Source organism: Rhipicephalus sanguineus, chromosome 1 (assembly GCF_013339695.2).
Source record: "Rhipicephalus sanguineus isolate Rsan-2018 chromosome 1, BIME_Rsan_1.4, whole genome shotgun sequence".
In the NCBI taxonomy this organism is placed as follows: Eukaryota; Metazoa; Arthropoda; class Arachnida; order Ixodida; family Ixodidae; genus Rhipicephalus; species Rhipicephalus sanguineus.
In genome coordinates this window covers 252,921,473-252,938,808 of record NC_051176.1, presented here as the reverse complement: position 1 = coordinate 252,938,808, position 17,336 = coordinate 252,921,473, and the positions used below count along the sequence as shown (strand labels likewise).

At 42.9% G+C, this 17,336-nt stretch overlaps 1 protein-coding gene across 2 annotated transcripts in view; it reads right to left on the bottom strand.

Moving 5' to 3' along the window:
* Window positions 1-17,336, bottom strand: part of LOC119377852 (L-fucose kinase) — a 65,657-nt gene that overhangs the window by 7,971 nt on the left and 40,350 nt on the right. For both annotated transcript variants that reach the window (XM_037647152.2, XM_037647160.2), the window contains exons 16-23: window positions 17,159-17,316; window positions 10,630-10,776; window positions 8,357-8,521; window positions 7,111-7,145; window positions 6,933-7,033; window positions 5,126-5,263; window positions 4,961-5,055; window positions 4,133-4,351 (exon numbers count right to left, since the gene is read on the bottom strand). In XM_037647152.2, coding sequence (XP_037503080.1) covers window positions 4,133-4,351; window positions 4,961-5,055; window positions 5,126-5,263; window positions 6,933-7,033; window positions 7,111-7,145; window positions 8,357-8,521; window positions 10,630-10,776; window positions 17,159-17,316 — 1,058 coding nt within the window. The remainder of the gene's footprint in view (window positions 1-4,132; window positions 4,352-4,960; window positions 5,056-5,125; window positions 5,264-6,932; window positions 7,034-7,110; window positions 7,146-8,356; window positions 8,522-10,629; window positions 10,777-17,158; window positions 17,317-17,336) is intronic.

Here is a 17,336-nt window from a genome sequence, read left to right as displayed (position 1 = left end):
CAAAGGCAGCAGTCAGCGTGTCTTAGATGAAACTCTTTATTTGGCCGAACATATGGCCGGGAAACTGAAAGTCAAACTACAGCAATACACACTGTACACTGATAGCGGCGAACAGAGCATCAGCCGCCGATAAACTGCTCATGGCTGGGACGCGCCATCTTTTATAGGGGAGAGTCGGGAGCTTTGGGACAGTTGGAGGAATGGGACAACTCGTCTATCTCTCCTCCAGTTACTTCAAAGACGTTGGCCAACGACTCATAAAATGGTGCTAACAGACCGAATGCATGGATGTAATGGCCGGTGTCTTCGGCGAATAGAGCTTTCTGTAACTGGAAGTCGCCCTTTTCATGTGTTCAAAGTAAGTTTCCGCTATCTCAATTGTAACGCTCCCAGATTTGAACCGCTTTGTGGACGCTGCTATCAATCTTTCTCCGAAAAGACGCATCAGCGCTGTACTTTTTCAAAGAAAAAGTATAAGCATTACGACTGAATTTTAGCCGCTGAACATTCTTTCCTTTGGAAACGTACTTTGGGAGGAATGGGACAGTTGAATTGTGGGAGGAACGGGACACTATCCCGGTCCTCTCTATCCTACTGCGATGCCGCGTTACACAGCGCAAAAAGAAAAGGCAAAACAAAGTCATGGCATGTAAATTGGGGAAGCATACGACTGAACAAGAATTCAGAGTTTAGCAAGACAGTATCAAAAAAGTAGTGCAGCACAGTCAAGAATGCTGCCACAGGCCATCCAAAAAAGAAGTGGTGTTTGCTGAAGGATTGCTGTTCTTCAACTGAAGAAGACACACCTGCCGTTGTCTTTGACAATTCTGACAACGACATGTCAGATTTTGATAACGACTGGCATGACATTTGTGAAATCAGCTGGCCTAATGAATATATTAAAGTGACAAAAGGCGATATCTTTCTTGTCAATTTTAGTAAAAAAACTTTCTGTGGCTAGAGTGAATAGCAGTATGAACATGTCAGCGTCAGTGTGCAGTTTCTGCGGAACCAACAAAAGAGCTCTCAGTTCTGCTTTCCTTAGAAAAATATGGGGACTTTACCAATTACTGACTGTGATGATACCTAGGTGCCAATGTCAAAAAGTATCGGTGCAGCGAAGTTTGTGCAACGCCATTTATTGTTTGATGTTGAACTATCCGCTTGTAATGGTCACTGAAGACACTTGAACCATTTTGTTCAATACGTCCCACTCCTCCCAAGTGATGTCCCACTCCACCCACAGAGGCAGGTGGAATGGGACAGATTTTAGCCATCACAAGCTATTTTTTTACAGCTCAACCAGGAGCCATAGGAACCGTTGCGTCTCAGAGGTTTTGCGGCTTGTTTAGACCTGTATTATAATCAATCAAACACCGTTCCACGTTGAAGTTCTACAAAACTAAAAATATAATTGTAAAAAGTGTCCCAGTCCTCCTGACTCTCCCCTACATCATGCATCGAACTTTCCAGTCTTATCACTGGTGGTCGCGCAAGCTCTGGAATAATCTAGACTATTCGCGTCCTGCGCGCAATCTTAACAAAGTGATCAACTACAATCGCGAAGCTTCTCGAACAATGTGGTGCAGTCAGCATCGAGCGTTGCTAACCGTCCTTGCTGGTCAAACCCGAATACATCAAAATAAACTAAGAAGCGGGCGTGGCAACATGTCACTGCATATGTACCGCGACAGACATACTGTGATATATACTGTGATGCATAAAATTGTAGCCTAATCTTTGGCGTTTTAAAGGGCCCCTCACCAGGCCACATAGCAAACTTCAGTTAGACGCTGGAAGTTGTTGTGTGCCGAATGAAGAGCAGTATGCCGCAAGCATTTTTCAAATCGGTTCATTACGAGCTGAGAAAAACAATAATTTGTAGCGGCGCGAAACCATGATGGGAGGAGGCGAGTTTCAAACCCTTGCCACTCGCCCCGTGTAGCCTTAGCAAGCCAAATCCCTTCCCTGCCCTCTTCACTTGACACATACGCATGAACACGTCATGCGCATGCATGGTCACGTGCGCATGACGTGCCCGAGCCAGCCCGAGCACGCGAGCGGCGTTGCACCGCCGCTACCTTTTTTTTTATGTAGCGGCCGTGGGCGTTTTGTCGGCGTTCTCTGTGGAGTACTGCCTGTTTCTGCGGGGCGGGCATGAAAGTTGAGACATTTGTACGGGCACGATAGTGGCGTTGTCATGAGCTAGTGCCGCATTAACGTTTACTTGGACGCGGTAGAATAAATGAGCATAATGAGTGCTCGAACGCGCCAGATCATTACTTTCGTTTCCAGGGCTGGCGTCTGCTCGATGCGCTAACCGCGGGGACACGAACGCACGGGAAAGGGAGGCACATTAGCCCCGCATCTCGCGGCGATTCGCGAAAAAAATAAAAAAGACGCACACATTCCATTTGTGTGTGTCTCATTATTTCTCTCAAGTTTTATTAATCTATTCAAGCAACAAATTACACAAACTACACATGTCGTGTCAAATAATTATCGCAGTGTCACGTGCTACTGTTGGCGACGTCAGAGCACAGTCGTCTACGTAGAGGAGCGACGTCACAGCACTACCATCCACGTAGGGCCATTTTCTCATGTACGTCATCCCCTCATTCTCTAAAGCGCGCGCCCGCGAGAGGAAGGGCAAGCAGCGTTCACCTTGAAATTTGACCCATTTCCGCAGCGCGTAGCGTTGCATATTTTGGCAGACGTGATCGTGAACGCCCAGTGTATGCATTGCGCTCGTTAGCTCAAAATTGTCAAACCTGGTGAGGGGCCCTTTAAGTGGGAGCGAAGCAAAATCTTTGTTAAACTACAAAGAAGTATGCCAAAAGAGAAAAGTGGACGAAATAACTACTAGCCATTTTGCAGAAATGTATGAATACAAATAGTGTAAAACGGAGGCTCCTTGCTTTGATCGTGGATTTAAACTTCTCTAATACAGGTGCAACACGGTGTACTTTCGATCATTGTCACAGCCTGATGGGAATAGAATTTCTCGATTGCGGTCAGTCCTATAACAAATCTTGCAGAAAGAAGGCTTTCACAAGTGAGGAATTTCAACCTCAATTAATTTAAAGTGCCCTGTGAGATAGCTGTATAAAATAATGGGAAAGTGCTAATGTAGATTTTTGCCATGATAGCTGTTGGCCAACATGATGCCCATGAGCTGTCACTTTAAAGAAAACATCGGGCTTTGACAGCAAACACCGTTCTCCAGAACAACTTTTTTTTTATGACGAATGCAATGTCATCCCAATAAAGCAAGATTTTGGTTTAAATGTTTTAATTTTTTTGCACATTAAGAGGAAAATTTAGCCCAGGGCCAGCCCTGATACAAACTATTTAAATACAGATGTAAAATGAAGAAAAATATAATTATGAGACAGCCACAGGACCGTTTCCAATGAAGTTTATTGTGAGTTAGAGAAAACAGTTCAATTAAAGTGACTGTAGGAAGCAGAACTTTTATTTATGGCATGATTATTTTTTTTGTGCAAAAATTTATGAAAATAGGTAAGTTTACAAATTCACAACACTTTCTCAGGCTTTCTAAAGGTGCACTCATGATTTATTTTAGAAGCGACAAAGAATTTATAAGATATTAAATAATCTGAGCTACCTCCTCATTCGAAAAATTTTACCAAGGATGAATTATCTGTTGACAATGAGATTACACAAATGTGTAGGGCAATCCTTGGTGCAATAAAACCATTGTTGTTAGGACTTGTGACCTCTATTCGCTATCCTGCCTTCATATTGCTGCACTGTCTTGTCTTTCAAAAGCCTGCCTATTGAAGCTTTATTTTCCAGGGCTCCCTAGCGTGCCACATATTGACAAATTGCATTGAAAGTACAAACGCGGCCCAATTCATATGGTGCATGGCAATGCTCATAGGATGATACTTAAATCAGGGTTTGGCACTGTCTAGAAAGGTATTGATCAAATAAGTTCACCTTGTTCCAGTAAGGAAAAAGTTAATTAAAATTGAGAAATAATTCTTCATGAGTTTAGGATACAGAAAGGCATTTACAGCTTCGTCAAAGAGAGAAAAAAAAATTATGACAAGCTATACTGAACTTGGGCAGGCAAACAACTTGAGAAATCAAAACTGTACAACAGTACCTGAAGCAAGTTCTTGGCCAGCCTGACTTTGCCAGTGTAGAGAAGGAGAAAATGATCGTTCAACTGACGGTAGACATCAGGTGAAAGTGGGAGCACTTCAACATCCACACGAAGTGGTAAGTGAGGCTGCGAGGAGCCTTGCACGAGCCCACCAATGACTCCACCAACTTGATCTTGCCAGCCTCCTCCTGTTGTCAAGAGTTGCTCGACATGCAGAACCTGTAACAGATGCACTTGTGCTACACTAACCCAAGGTATCACACAAACACATCTGCGTGCTCTCGCTCAAGTTTGTAGGGTTGCTGTCTATAAGGGGCAGAGGTGAAAAGGCAGAGAATAGTTATTTACAGCACTATTCACTTGTGCTGGAAGAGACATGCTAGGAATAATAACCTGCAGCAGAGGAAAGGGTGCAAGAAACTTGCTGTAAAAATTCCCGTGAAATAAAGTTTTGCTCCTTGATCATTCCTGAAGGTACAGTCACGGACAAATGAAACGCGAACAAGAATTTACCATGTAGAATAAGTTTTGCCAGTGATAACATGAGAGCACTATCTCAGACTGCTAGTGATCTGGTCGCCAAAGATGGTTTATGCCCCAAATTAAGCATGCAAACCAAACTCATGCTGATATTATGCATGCTGGTGGTAACAGAAATGAAATAATGTGTTTTAATTAACCCAAAGTTTTTTGCATTCCACTTACTCCTCTCTTTCACACATACTCCTCTCTCAAAACCAAAACTGTTTAAATAAGATAACATTTGTGATAGTGAAACATGCAACGTTTCTATAAGATAGGAAAAAAAAAAAATGTAATGTTGCTTACACAGTGAATGACGGCTAACTTGTCAAATGTCCGCCCAACTGCAGTCCAGAGAGCCGACACAATGGCTGCAGCCAAAATACTACTTGTTCCCAGGCCTGCAATAATTAGGGACAACTCAACTGACAGCTTGTGCCAGAAAAAAAAAAAAAAAAAAACAGGCCTGACCTGATCCTTGGGGCAAGTTGGACCAGCTCTGTAGCTCAATGCCACCTCCATGCAGTGCTAGAAGCTGCTCTGGCAGCGTAGATTTGCCGTCAATCTGGACAACGCCAGAGCCAATAAGACAGGCTTTAAGGAGAGCACCTGCAGGTTGTAATTGGACAGATCAGATATTGGGAATGTTTAGAGAAACATAACCTTTTCAAAAAAGTTAGAACTCACATAAACCAGTTTTCAATGCAGTTAAACATACTGCTACAATACACAAGCACACAGTTATGGTGGATATCATGCACTGCTAAACTAGGATGCCAAAAAGGGCGAGTTATCGATTAGTTCTCCAACAGCACACTTGTAAATGATGCCACCGAAGTGAGTGTTGCTATGGCTTGCTTGTACAGCTTTGACTTTTGACCTCTGTTATATGCTGACTGATTTAACCAATTAAAGCAACTGTGGACTCAACACAACCCTCATACAGAACTTTGGCTACAACTTCATAGCATATAGTAGTGGTGAGCAAAATATCTGAAATTTTTTAATACGAATCATGCAGTTCTTGCTATCCAATTTGCATTCAATTAGAGAATTACTACTCCAAGTTGCCAAACATTTATTCTGTTCAACTATTATAAGGTACATCAACACTTGTTGCAGCCTAAAAAAATAAAAACAAAACACTGAGTGGAGACTGTTCCAAATGATCCTGCTGCAGAACTACAGTTGCTGCACAAATGAACCACTTCCTGAATGAATGCATAGAGCACATGCATTCTACGTAACGCTTTCCAATCATCTCACCTGAAGGAGCCTATGTATTCGTTGACATAATTTAGGCAAAGGAAGCTAACATTTTGCCCATCTTGTGATACTGGATTTCTTTTAAAATGGCATGTAAGAAGAGATTGGAAGTAAAAATAAGATGTAAGTAGAAAGCTGATTTAGCATACACACTGGCACATTTATGTATAATACCATTTACAATTAGATAACCAAAGAAATGAGGAGCTTGCATATGATAACTGCTTTGAGTTATCTATGGCAACATGGCAATGACATTTCTGAAACAGTATCAGAATTGATGTAAGTACATTGTTATGTTCATTGTTATTTGAAGCCATATACTATTAAATATGATTTAAATCCAAGGGCACTTTAAAAAATTGACATTCACTAAAGTGCACGATGAACACTTGTTTTGGCTAAATCTTGTCATATTAAAAAATGAGTTGCCACCATAATACAATCAGCCCTTACTTACTAGCTTTATATTACATTCGTTGTCATTCCGCAAGCCTTTCATAACAGAGAATACTCTCTTCCAGGGGAGGAGGCAGCCACTCCCCCTTGGAAGAGAGTATTCTTTTCCAAAGGGGGGCGGCTGCCCCCTCCCGTGAAATTTTCATGTTACACACTCTGACTATTCTTGCCAGTCATGTCACGGCAGTGAAAGAAAGGCTGCCTGCCCTGGATGCCCCACCCTGCAAGAAGTTCTGCAGACACCCTTGACAATAGACACCACCTCTACTTTCAAACTTAGGTTTAGCGGCAGATAGCAAAGCTATATCTTGAGTATGTTATTCATCCACCTGAATAGTAGACTGTAAATAACAAAGGATGACAGCTGTGCTGCCAGGTGATACAATGTTAAAAACCTGATGCAGGTTTCTGCTACTTTTGTGCCAAGGTGTACAGCTACAGTGTCTAAAAAGCCATTGAGTTTTTTCCTAAGGAACACTTCGTAAGGAGGAAAGCAGTGCTACAATTAAATAAGCATTGAATAGAGTCGAATTTATGCCTGCGGCAGCCTTACCTCTAGCACCAGGCTGATTATAGTCAAGAAGGTCTTGCATGGTAAATATTTCAATCTTTTCTGGAACATTGTGGTGCACCAGTGTGATAACAATGTGCAGTCTATTAGACAGAAAAATTGCAATAGGGCATATTATGGCATCAGCTTGAAAAATTATGACTCAAAGTGTAGTACTCACTCATGTATTCTTCGTGCCCTGGCTCCAATTGGTTTCTGTCAACAAAAAGCCTTTAGCAGACCTATGAGAGCTTTTGGTAGACACTAATCAAGAACAGTGTCAGCCGCTAATATAGTTAGTCCTATAAGAAGCCCAAGGATAATGAAATACATTCTCTTGCTTATGCTGGAGTCTTCACAAATATCACTCGAATGTGCAGAAATTTACAGAAGACTATGAGAAACTCTGAGAAGTCAAGGCAAACAACTTGCTTTGTCAACGCTCATTCCAATTTAGTTAGTTACAGCTTTAGCCTTTTACCAACACTAAGTGACTAAATAGTATATCTCATGAGTCTATTGACTACCTATTGTCTCGCAGAAGTGACAATGAAGAAGCGAACTAAACCAGTACTAGATGAAAAGCTTTGTTGGGCGAACATGTGCCCAATAAAAGAAAGACTCAAGGCACAAGCAACACTTGCTGTACAATGATAACTGCAAGCATAGACATCGGTCGTCAGTAATCTAAACGTTAGCGAAATGCGTTGTCTTTTATACATCAGGGATCGAACCTTACAGCTTTATCATTGATGCTCGCGCAAGCTCCCAGACAAACTTGACTACTCACGTCCTGCACGTGATCTTAACATAACAATATGGGACAATCGCGAAGCTTCGCAAACATTGCGGCGTGGCTTGCATCGAGTGGTGCTAGCAGTTTTTACGGGTGAAACCCGATCACATAAAATAAAGAACTAAGCACGCTTGGCGCTATATAGTTTTGCCTTGATATATTTCTTCTCTGCTCCCTGTAAAGATTAGTATCAGAAAATTTCCTATGCACCGAGGCCCAAATGAATACAACTACGAGCACTGGACACAGTGCAGCATGGATGAGCTCCGAACAGCTAGGTAATACTGTAATATGGCCAGAAGGTTTTACTATGAACAGGGGATTTCAGGCGCTCCTGCTACTACAGGCCATGAAGTACAAGATAGTTGGTGGTAACGAAAAAGTAACAGATCATCAGCTCAACTCACACACCTCATATGCATAATAAAACAATAATAAGAAGAAATTTTAATATATTTCCCCAGCTGATGATGTGGCTTTGAATTTGAGCCAACTTGTATAGGCACTGTAAGTATTATTGATACAATGTAGCATTAAGAGGCAGTAAATGCACAGTGTTATCATACTAAACTTACAAAGACGAGTGCAGCATTACAAATAAAATAAAAAATTAAAATGGTTAACAGCTCACCTGGCCATCAACAAGCACAGCAACATTGATTACTGAACCTCCAAGTTCATAGCAGATAGGTGGTGTGTCTGTCCATCCACCAAACAAATCCATTCGTGCAGGGCACTCTGCTACAACCCATTGTCCAAAGGGAAGCTGGCAAGAAGCTGCAGCTGTTATGATATACTGTAACCAAGAACACCATATCAGTCATGTTCATGCAGAACATGCACATGCGCACAGCTTTGTGGCATGTAATAAAATCAACAACACTGTGCGTGAACACAAAGGATTACTACTTCACAAGGATTAAAACACCTTACAGGCTCATGCAACCTTTCAAAATCACAAGATAATTTTTATCGAAATAGTTTCTGCTCTAAACTTCCTTATTTAGTACCATGTTTTTCTCTCACTCAAGTGACTCCATCTGCCACCCTTCCTAGGCCAACTGAAGATACATCATGTAACTTCTCGGAACAGCGCCAATGTTTCTTGCATGCTGGCACTTCTGAAGAGTGCAACCCTTTGTAATTGAGGTGCTCAAATAATGTTCCTGAACTTGCAAAGACACATTCAACAGGTATAAGCATGGAGACAGTCAGGCCTATCTGCACGAAGTTCCAGCCTGAAATCTTTATATTGTGCTTAATCAACGAAGCACTGGGACACTGAATATGGCAAATAAGTTCCATGGAAGCCCACAAGCTGGAGGAAGCATGAGTCTTAGTGCTTGAATTTGTCAATAAATTCACTTTCCCCAAGCACTTCACTAGCCTCCTGGTTAGCTCAAAGTTGTAGAGTGAACGCGCCAGAAAGGTGCTGCTCTCGTGCTCAAATTCCAAAACAGGACAAATTTTTCTTCAACTCCGAAGCTTTCTTTGTGAGAAACCAATATGGATTTCCTGTGTAGCTTTGTGCTACAAAGCTTACTGTGCTAAAATAGGTTGCATGACAATTTTGTCCGTTTCATGAACTTATGTCAACTTTGTCGGTTTCTACAAAACTGATTCCCCATACTCTACTGCTGTAAAGCTTCAATCTGAGCTGCTATATTGTAGTGATGTCTTCTGCTTGATTCTGTGCAATTTTTGTTATCCACCACTCATGGTTGGCTGATCACATTGATAATGTGGGCAGACTATCACTCTGACAACCGACACACACCTGAAAGCATAAAAAGTAGGCTTGTGCGAATAGTAACTTATAGGCTCGAAGCGAATAGTGATTTAGTCGAATAATTTCGTATCGAATCCAAATAGTATATATCACACATTATAAAAAAAATTTGCATATTTGTCATGACCGAGCTAACCTGCACAACATTTTTTAAAATTGAAACAAGGCATGTGCAAACGTCACTCTTTCTGATTCAAAGGGAAGTGGAAGCAACTTTGAATAGTAGCAGGATTTGACTTTCGGCATAATGCAAGTGATAACCTGTAAAATATGTTACGTTTTAAAATTTACTATACTTAGAGCATATAAGCCGCTATAACGAGCTTTTAAACTTAAAAAATTGTGAATCGATGTGAGGGTAATTTGTTCATTTAACCTTGAAGTAGGGCTTCTCGGCAGTGCGGATTTCCCCTGGAAAGGTGTAATCACGGCAGAGTACCACTGCACTGCAGAGAAACCACCTTTACAGGTGTTACATGCGGTTTATATATGTCTATTTGTTGATTGCGAATACTTCGAAATTTAGAATAATTTAAATTCATTTCAAAGCGAATTAGAATACTGCAATATTCGTCCGAATATTCGAACTGCTCTAATATTCGCACAAGCCTAATAAAAAGGCATTAGCATCAGAAAACGTATCACTAGAAAATAGCGTCCCAGATCTGCCCCATATACTTCCTTAGTGGAGTTTCTTTAAAACCTACTGGTAGGTTTCCAGTAATCAATGGACCTTCAACAGTATCACACAATGGACCTAATAAACCCAGATGAACCTATATAATTTAACTAGGCTTGCGCATCACCTGCCATATACCCCTCCTCCCCACCACATACACACAAAATTTCAGCCTGCTATGGCTTTGACATCTGCAACAATCAGTACAGAATTAGTCGCCATTTGGACACTTTTGTGCCACATTTCCTCATGGAACCCTTTTGCTGCATCCTGTCACACTAACTTCTTTGATGCAAAATAATTAAACAACTGCAACAATATCTTAATGCTTTCCCACATACAAGGCCCACAGTGTGTGCCTACTCAAGTACAGCAAGCCAGAATGCTACCTATAGAAGATACCAGCCAGCATTTGCACTCTTTCTGTCAAGCTTACCTTTTCTGCGGTTAGCACAGCTTTTCTTATAAGCACCTGTAAGGCCCCTTCGTAATGCCTTGCTGCTCGCATCATGCGATCTGGTCGGTCCATCCACTTGAGACGTTCCTGCTTCAATGCCAATGCACCTTTCTGAATCTGTCCTTCCTATAACGTAAAATGGCGCTTATATGCAAGCGTGCAGGCACACTGCACAGCATGTAAAGAAATCCTAACGATCACAACTGTAACTGCTGTCTCTACTTGTTTCAATTGCCAGCTTGAATCATGTAGCATGTCATCATTAAAAAAACGAGGCTATCTTTGTCTCTTTCCCACCGCTTTCTGGGTGCTGACTGCTGCTGTCTTGCCAATTATATGACCGGCTAGACCACTGGGTATGTGCAACTAGGGATGTGAACATACTTGGCAAAAAGAAAACGCTTGGTAGGTGCCTGAATAGATAGTAGCAGTACAAGATGCAAGAGGTGATGTAGTGGCAACAGAAGCAGCAGAGCATGGGAAAAAAAGTGAATAAAATGCAAGCACAGTGCACATCAAGCAAATAGGAGCTGGTGGACCAGAGTTTGTCAAAGTGCATCTTGACAAAGGCTGGTCTGCCAGCCAAAACGTTAGCAAATATACTGTGCGAAACCAATATATGTTGCACTCTCTTTTTTTTCTTCTCTTATACATGAGGAGTTCTTTTTCTAAAACAGCCAATGCCAGAAACTGAAACTGGGCTAAATTTGATGGTAACATAAAGCACGATGCACGCCTATGTGTTCGTCATTTTAAAACATTTGTAATCAAAATGGGTCAATTCCTAATTGTAACGTGGACTCAAAAAAGCAGTTTCAAATAAAAAATAAGCCAAGTGCTGCATCTGCATGAATTAAAGTGAGCCATATCCCTAAACCACTGCTGCGTGAGCACCTTGTGGCTGGAACAACCAACATGACTACATCCAATCTATTTCATATGTGACCTAGTTGCTTTGCTATTGCGTATCTGCTCCAAGACAGTATATTTGAAATGGAAGACGACCAAAATGACGGTACTAGGGGCCAGTCTATTCCTAGAAGAAGTGATCCCAAACGGTGCCAGATAAAACCAGCGAAGAAGTAGCTAAGAAGGAAAAGGAGAGGTGAAGCATCTTATTGAGGCACTAAATAGATACCAAGATCAAGAAAACGCTGCTGACTGTCTAGAAGAGTGCGCCTGTTGCCAGGAAGAACCGCCTGCTCTACACATGGTCATCACCATTGCACCCATGCAACAGAGGACGGTTGATAAAAGCACACTGATGATGTTAATTTTGTCGCAGAGTATTGCAATATCATTCATGCACTGCCATTTAGACTTCTTCTGCATAGCCAATGCAAGCCCAAATAATGTGTTCCAATCAAAATGAGCCAATTACTCTGTGACATATCTACAAAAGCCAAATCCGAACTTTCCTCCTGAATACCAGCGATAGTAGTCTACATACATTTTAACAGCACTATAGCTTTAAGTATTTTGGTAATATGAGTGCACTGACAAAAAGTTGTTGGAGCAGGCTTGACCACATTGTCAGTAGCAAACAACTGCATTCTTCTCAGTTTCACATAATGTGGACTTGCCTCTTTTAGAAAAAAACAACAAAAAGCACCCACCTACACACACACACACACACACACACACACACACACACACACACAAACACACACACACACACAAACACACACACACACACACACACACACACACACACACACACACACACACACACACACACACACACACACACACACCAGTCAAAATGTTCTGAATGGGAATTATTGCAAAGTGAGGTATTCAATCTAATTGCTTCAGAGGAAGTAAGTTTCTTTGGGCGAACCATCTTGTCCAATTAACACAATGGTGCATCTACAACACAGCATAGCACTAAGCAGAGTGAAGGAGCATCAAGTACATCTACTTTAGAGCCCCCCGAACGCAGCATGTTGTCAAACCACTTCCAACATCAGAACACCTGTGCTCTTGCACCTTCAAGACGGGGTATGGGACATCAATTGAAACGAATTAAACTGAATGAAAAATCACCCTCTCCGTCGGTGGGATACGAACCCACAACCTTCGATCTACTAATTGAACTACAATGAAAGGCGCTTCTCTGTCCACTTTGTTGGGTATTTCTCTACATATAATCCCTGAAAGTGTTACCCAGTGCCCATGGATTACACAGACAGAAATGCCCAATAAAGTGGATGGGGAAGTGCCTTCCATCGTAGCTCGATTGGCAGAGCATAGGAAGCATAATTCGAAGGTTGTGGGTTCGGATCCCGCCGACGGAAAGGGTGATTTTTTTGTCCACTTTAATTTCAATTTTCGTCCTAATTACTACACTAGAGTTAAAGACAACAATTAATGCCCCCTATGCTTTCCTTGGCCTAATCGTCTGTAGGATCCATTTGGTTGTGTTTAACAAAGAAACAAGCCCCTCGAGAAAAATTCCCCTTCTCTCATTCATTCATGAGGGGGTGGAAATTTGGACTCTTTTGCTACATCCATTTCAGATTAGAAGAATGTGTGAATTATAAAGCAGCTACTATGTGCAAGCACGAAAAACATTGTATTATGCTAGTTACAAAAATATTTTAATAACAGAAAGCAAGAAGTAAATTTGGCATAACTAGTTGTAGGTTTTGGTAATATAAATAGCTTCTGGTTCATGGGGTTTAACAATCAAAGCAACTATGGCTCTGGATTTCTTTAATGTGTACTGACATTGCACATTATATTGGCTTCTAGATTTTGCCTCTATCACAATGCGATCGGGACCGAACTCGCGTCTTTTGGGTCAGCAGCTAAGCACTGTGACCACAGTGTCACTGTGGTGACCACTTTTGGTAGAAGTGAACCACGTGGATATGGAGTAAGGAAACTAGCTACCAGTAAATACAGAAAAGAATGGGAGCTTTCTGCTAACACTCTTCTGGCGTTCCTCATAATCATATTGTGGTTTTGAGACGTTAAACCCCAACAATTATCGATGTCATCTGGCACGCCCCAGTGGACCTTATATCAAGATGTCCTGCGCTTTCAGGGCCCCTACATACGTTGACATCCCTCACTCCGTGCGCGAGAAGCCCTGTGCAATGGTTGCAGTCTATGAGATACTGTTGGCGTGAGGTAAAGTTTATATCGCCCGAACGGGCCGATGTATCAATGGCCGCTTAGAACATGCCCTTTCCATAAAGAATGGAACAGAGTCATGTTGGCCGTTAAAATCGTAGTTTATCGGATAAATCCGAATTGTCAAAAATTTTACCGGTGAGTGCTTATCTGATTTTTTTCGGACTTATCTGAAAACACGGAGCCCTACACATAACCTTTAAAGGAGCCATGAACCACCCCTCAGGCTTGATGAAAAAACACATCCCGAGGAAAGCAGACACTGCTATGAACAGATCAGCCAAATCTTAGAGTCGTGCACGGCCAGAAGAGTTTAAGAGCGGAGCGCGAAGTTGCCATTTTCTCAGGCACCCCCGCTTCTCATACCGAGGCCTGCACTCACTCTCTGCTGAGCTGCCAGCGCCTGCTGTTTTGACATCGAACAGCACGTAGCATGCAAATTGGCTAATAGGTGACATACACCAAGAGCGGCATTTGGATCAGATACGCTTCTTGCCACGGGGTGCCGCCACATGCTGGCGCTCCACAGCCTGCTAACATTACACAGTGAGCCACACTTGTGCACAGGAACCACAATGGGCAAGAGCCATCGCGTTTCATCAAGTACACTTAAGGTCATGAGGCGCGCTGACGTAACTTCTTTCCCCCGTGCAATCCCTCCCAGTGTGGCTTCCAGCACTCTCGTCCGGATGAGATGAGAAAGCTCTTAAAGGGGCCCTGCAACACTTTTTCAACATGGTCAGAAAACGCTGCCAATCAGTAATCAACTTAAGGCTCCTGAGAACACACGAGCCAAACATTATAGCGCAGCACGCGGCCTGGGATTTACAATTAATTCAGTCAGAAATCGTTCCGTCTCTCGACAAATGATGCCATATACCCGATTGCACGGCCATTAGCCGATTTGAGCATTGTGTGCGGCATAGCTCAAGCGGCCGCCATGTGCCCGCGAGTTCGAAGAAAAAAAAAGTGCTCAAGGTCATGACATGCGCGTGACGCAATTTTGCTCCCCCCCCCCCCCCCCCCCCGTGCCATCCCTCCCCGCTTAGCTTCCAGCGCGCTCGTCGGGACGAGAAAGCTCCAACTCCGCTCGTACTTGACGGATTCTAAAGATGTTTGCGGCGGTAGATACGTGAGGCAATAAACTCCTTTAGTAAAGCCATTCGGTGGTTACTTGTAAAAGTGTTGCAGGGCCCCCTCAAAGCGTGCGACAAATCCCTGTAACTCCGCTCGTTCTTGTCAGATTCGAGAAATTTTTACGGCAATTGATTCCTGAGGCAATAAACTCCGATACTAAGTCACTTGATGACTGCTTTGTAAAGCGGTTTAGGGCCCCTTAAGAGCGATATTTATACGCCATTGCTTCTATGTTATGCCTTTCAATAAAACCGGAATATCCAACACCCCCCTCCCCCCGCCAACCGAAAAAAAAAAAATCATTTGGTTGTAGTGCATGGAACGCTACTAAAGTATAAAAAACAAATGCGATTTCAAATGCTGTACACAGTGACAATTCAATTTATTTACATGTGCGTTTACAAATTGGCTCCCCATGCCAGAACAAAGAAGCGTTTAGCGTACGTTGTCTTCATAACACGTCCCAACAATTATGGAGGTCCTCAAAATTTTGGCCTCGTTACAGTAGAGTAGAACCTTGCAACCGTGGCACACACCCACGCTGGGGGATATCCAAAGGCACACGCTTCTCGACGTCTTTTATTCGGACGCAATCGGAGGTCGCCGGTAGCCATCTTGAACCACTTGAACGCAGTTCGCGGCTAAACCTCGCAACCTTCGTCTTCAGCTCCACAAACGGTGCGATCCTGCCCCAAAATGAAGTTTTCTTCCGATTCCTGCATGTCGTGATGCCAGCCGTCTTCGTCCGTAAGTAGCGAATGCTTTTCCCGGACACTCCGGGCGCGCGCTGACACGCTGTGCTGCCAGATTTCCACGCGCCTTCATGAACTCGATCGCATTTTTTTTTCTTGAATAGTGGGTGAGCTGCCGTCGGTTTCCGCTCATTTTTGCAGTAAAGGAGGGGAAAAGGCAGCACGGAGCCCAAATAGATTCACAAGAGAACAACAAAAACTCAAAATAGGGCCGTCCCACGGCACAAAAATTTTCGATTACATTCTAGCACAATGTTACAAAAAAGAGTGACGATGGTGATGGCGATTGAGCTGGTAGACATTTCAGCCGCTCATAGTGGCCAGACTTCCGTAGTTTTTTTTTTTTTCATCGCGTTTTTTGAAAAGACAAACAAATTCGACCTATATTCCGGTTTCTACGTAATATATGGTCTTTGCACCACCAGTAAACGTAGTTTGAAGTCGTGTTGGGAGGGACTTTTCTTTTTGGTCGGCCACACAGGGTTGAGTGCGTTTAACTCCACAAATAATAACAAATGAAAGACACTGCAGAGAAGGGCTCGGGAAATTTCGATCACCTGGGGTTCTTTAACGTGCACCTAAATCTAAGCACACGGGACTCGCATTTTGCCTCCATCGAAATGCGGCCGCCGCGGCCGGGATTCGATCCCATGACCTTCGGGTCGGACTCCACAATTCTTCTATATAATGACTACCTGCCTGTGCAAAGCAGCTGCAAGAAGTTTCATATTAAGGCCAAAAATCTTTTTCAGCTAACTTTATTTCAAAAAACAACAGTCAAGCACTGCACACTGCCAGGGGCGTAGCCAGAAATTTTTTTCGGGGGGGGGGGGGGGGGGTTCAACCATGCTTCATGTATGTTCGTGCGTGCGTTTGTATGTGTGCGTGTATATATCCTCCTGACTTCCGGGTTGGATTTAGGTTCACAGATTTTCCTGAAACTTTCAAAACTGGGTGTGTAGATAACAAAGGTAAAAAGTGATACTTATTATTTCAGTAATGTCTATGGTTTTGGTATGGCATAATGTCCAATATATTCGAGTTATATGGCGTGATGTCCAATATATCTACGGCGGTCGCCGTAGAACGCTGCTCCACTGAACGCCGCCATGTTGTCTTCTTTATTTTGTAATCCGCTGGCACAATTTTGACATAACTTCATAGATAGCGCTAGTAGGCGTCCAAAATATTGGACAGCTGGTTTTTAAGGGTGAAAATACGCTGATGTCTTCGTAGTGACGGAGTATTTCATGTCCAATATATTGGACAAATCGCCATAGCTGGCACTCAGGAGGATATACGCAAGCAAAATCGAAAATTTTCGGGGGGGGTTTGAACCCCCCCCACCCCCCCCCCCCCCCCCTTGGCTACGCCCCTGCACACTGCCACATTCAGTGCTATCCAATAGCCATTGATAGTTATGACAATTAAGCTGCACAACAAGCTTGAGCAATGAAAGCAAAATGCAGCAGTACTCTCACCTCCAGCAACTCGAAAGCACGCATCCAGGTCTTGTTGCCTCCTGGACCACTTCGCAAGCCTCCGAAATTTCCAGCCATTGCACCCAAAAAGTCAGCTATGCACGAAAATGCTCTTGACGCTATGGCTAGATCCATGCCAGCCTCTTGTCCTTCAGCAACTACATGAAGATAAGCACCG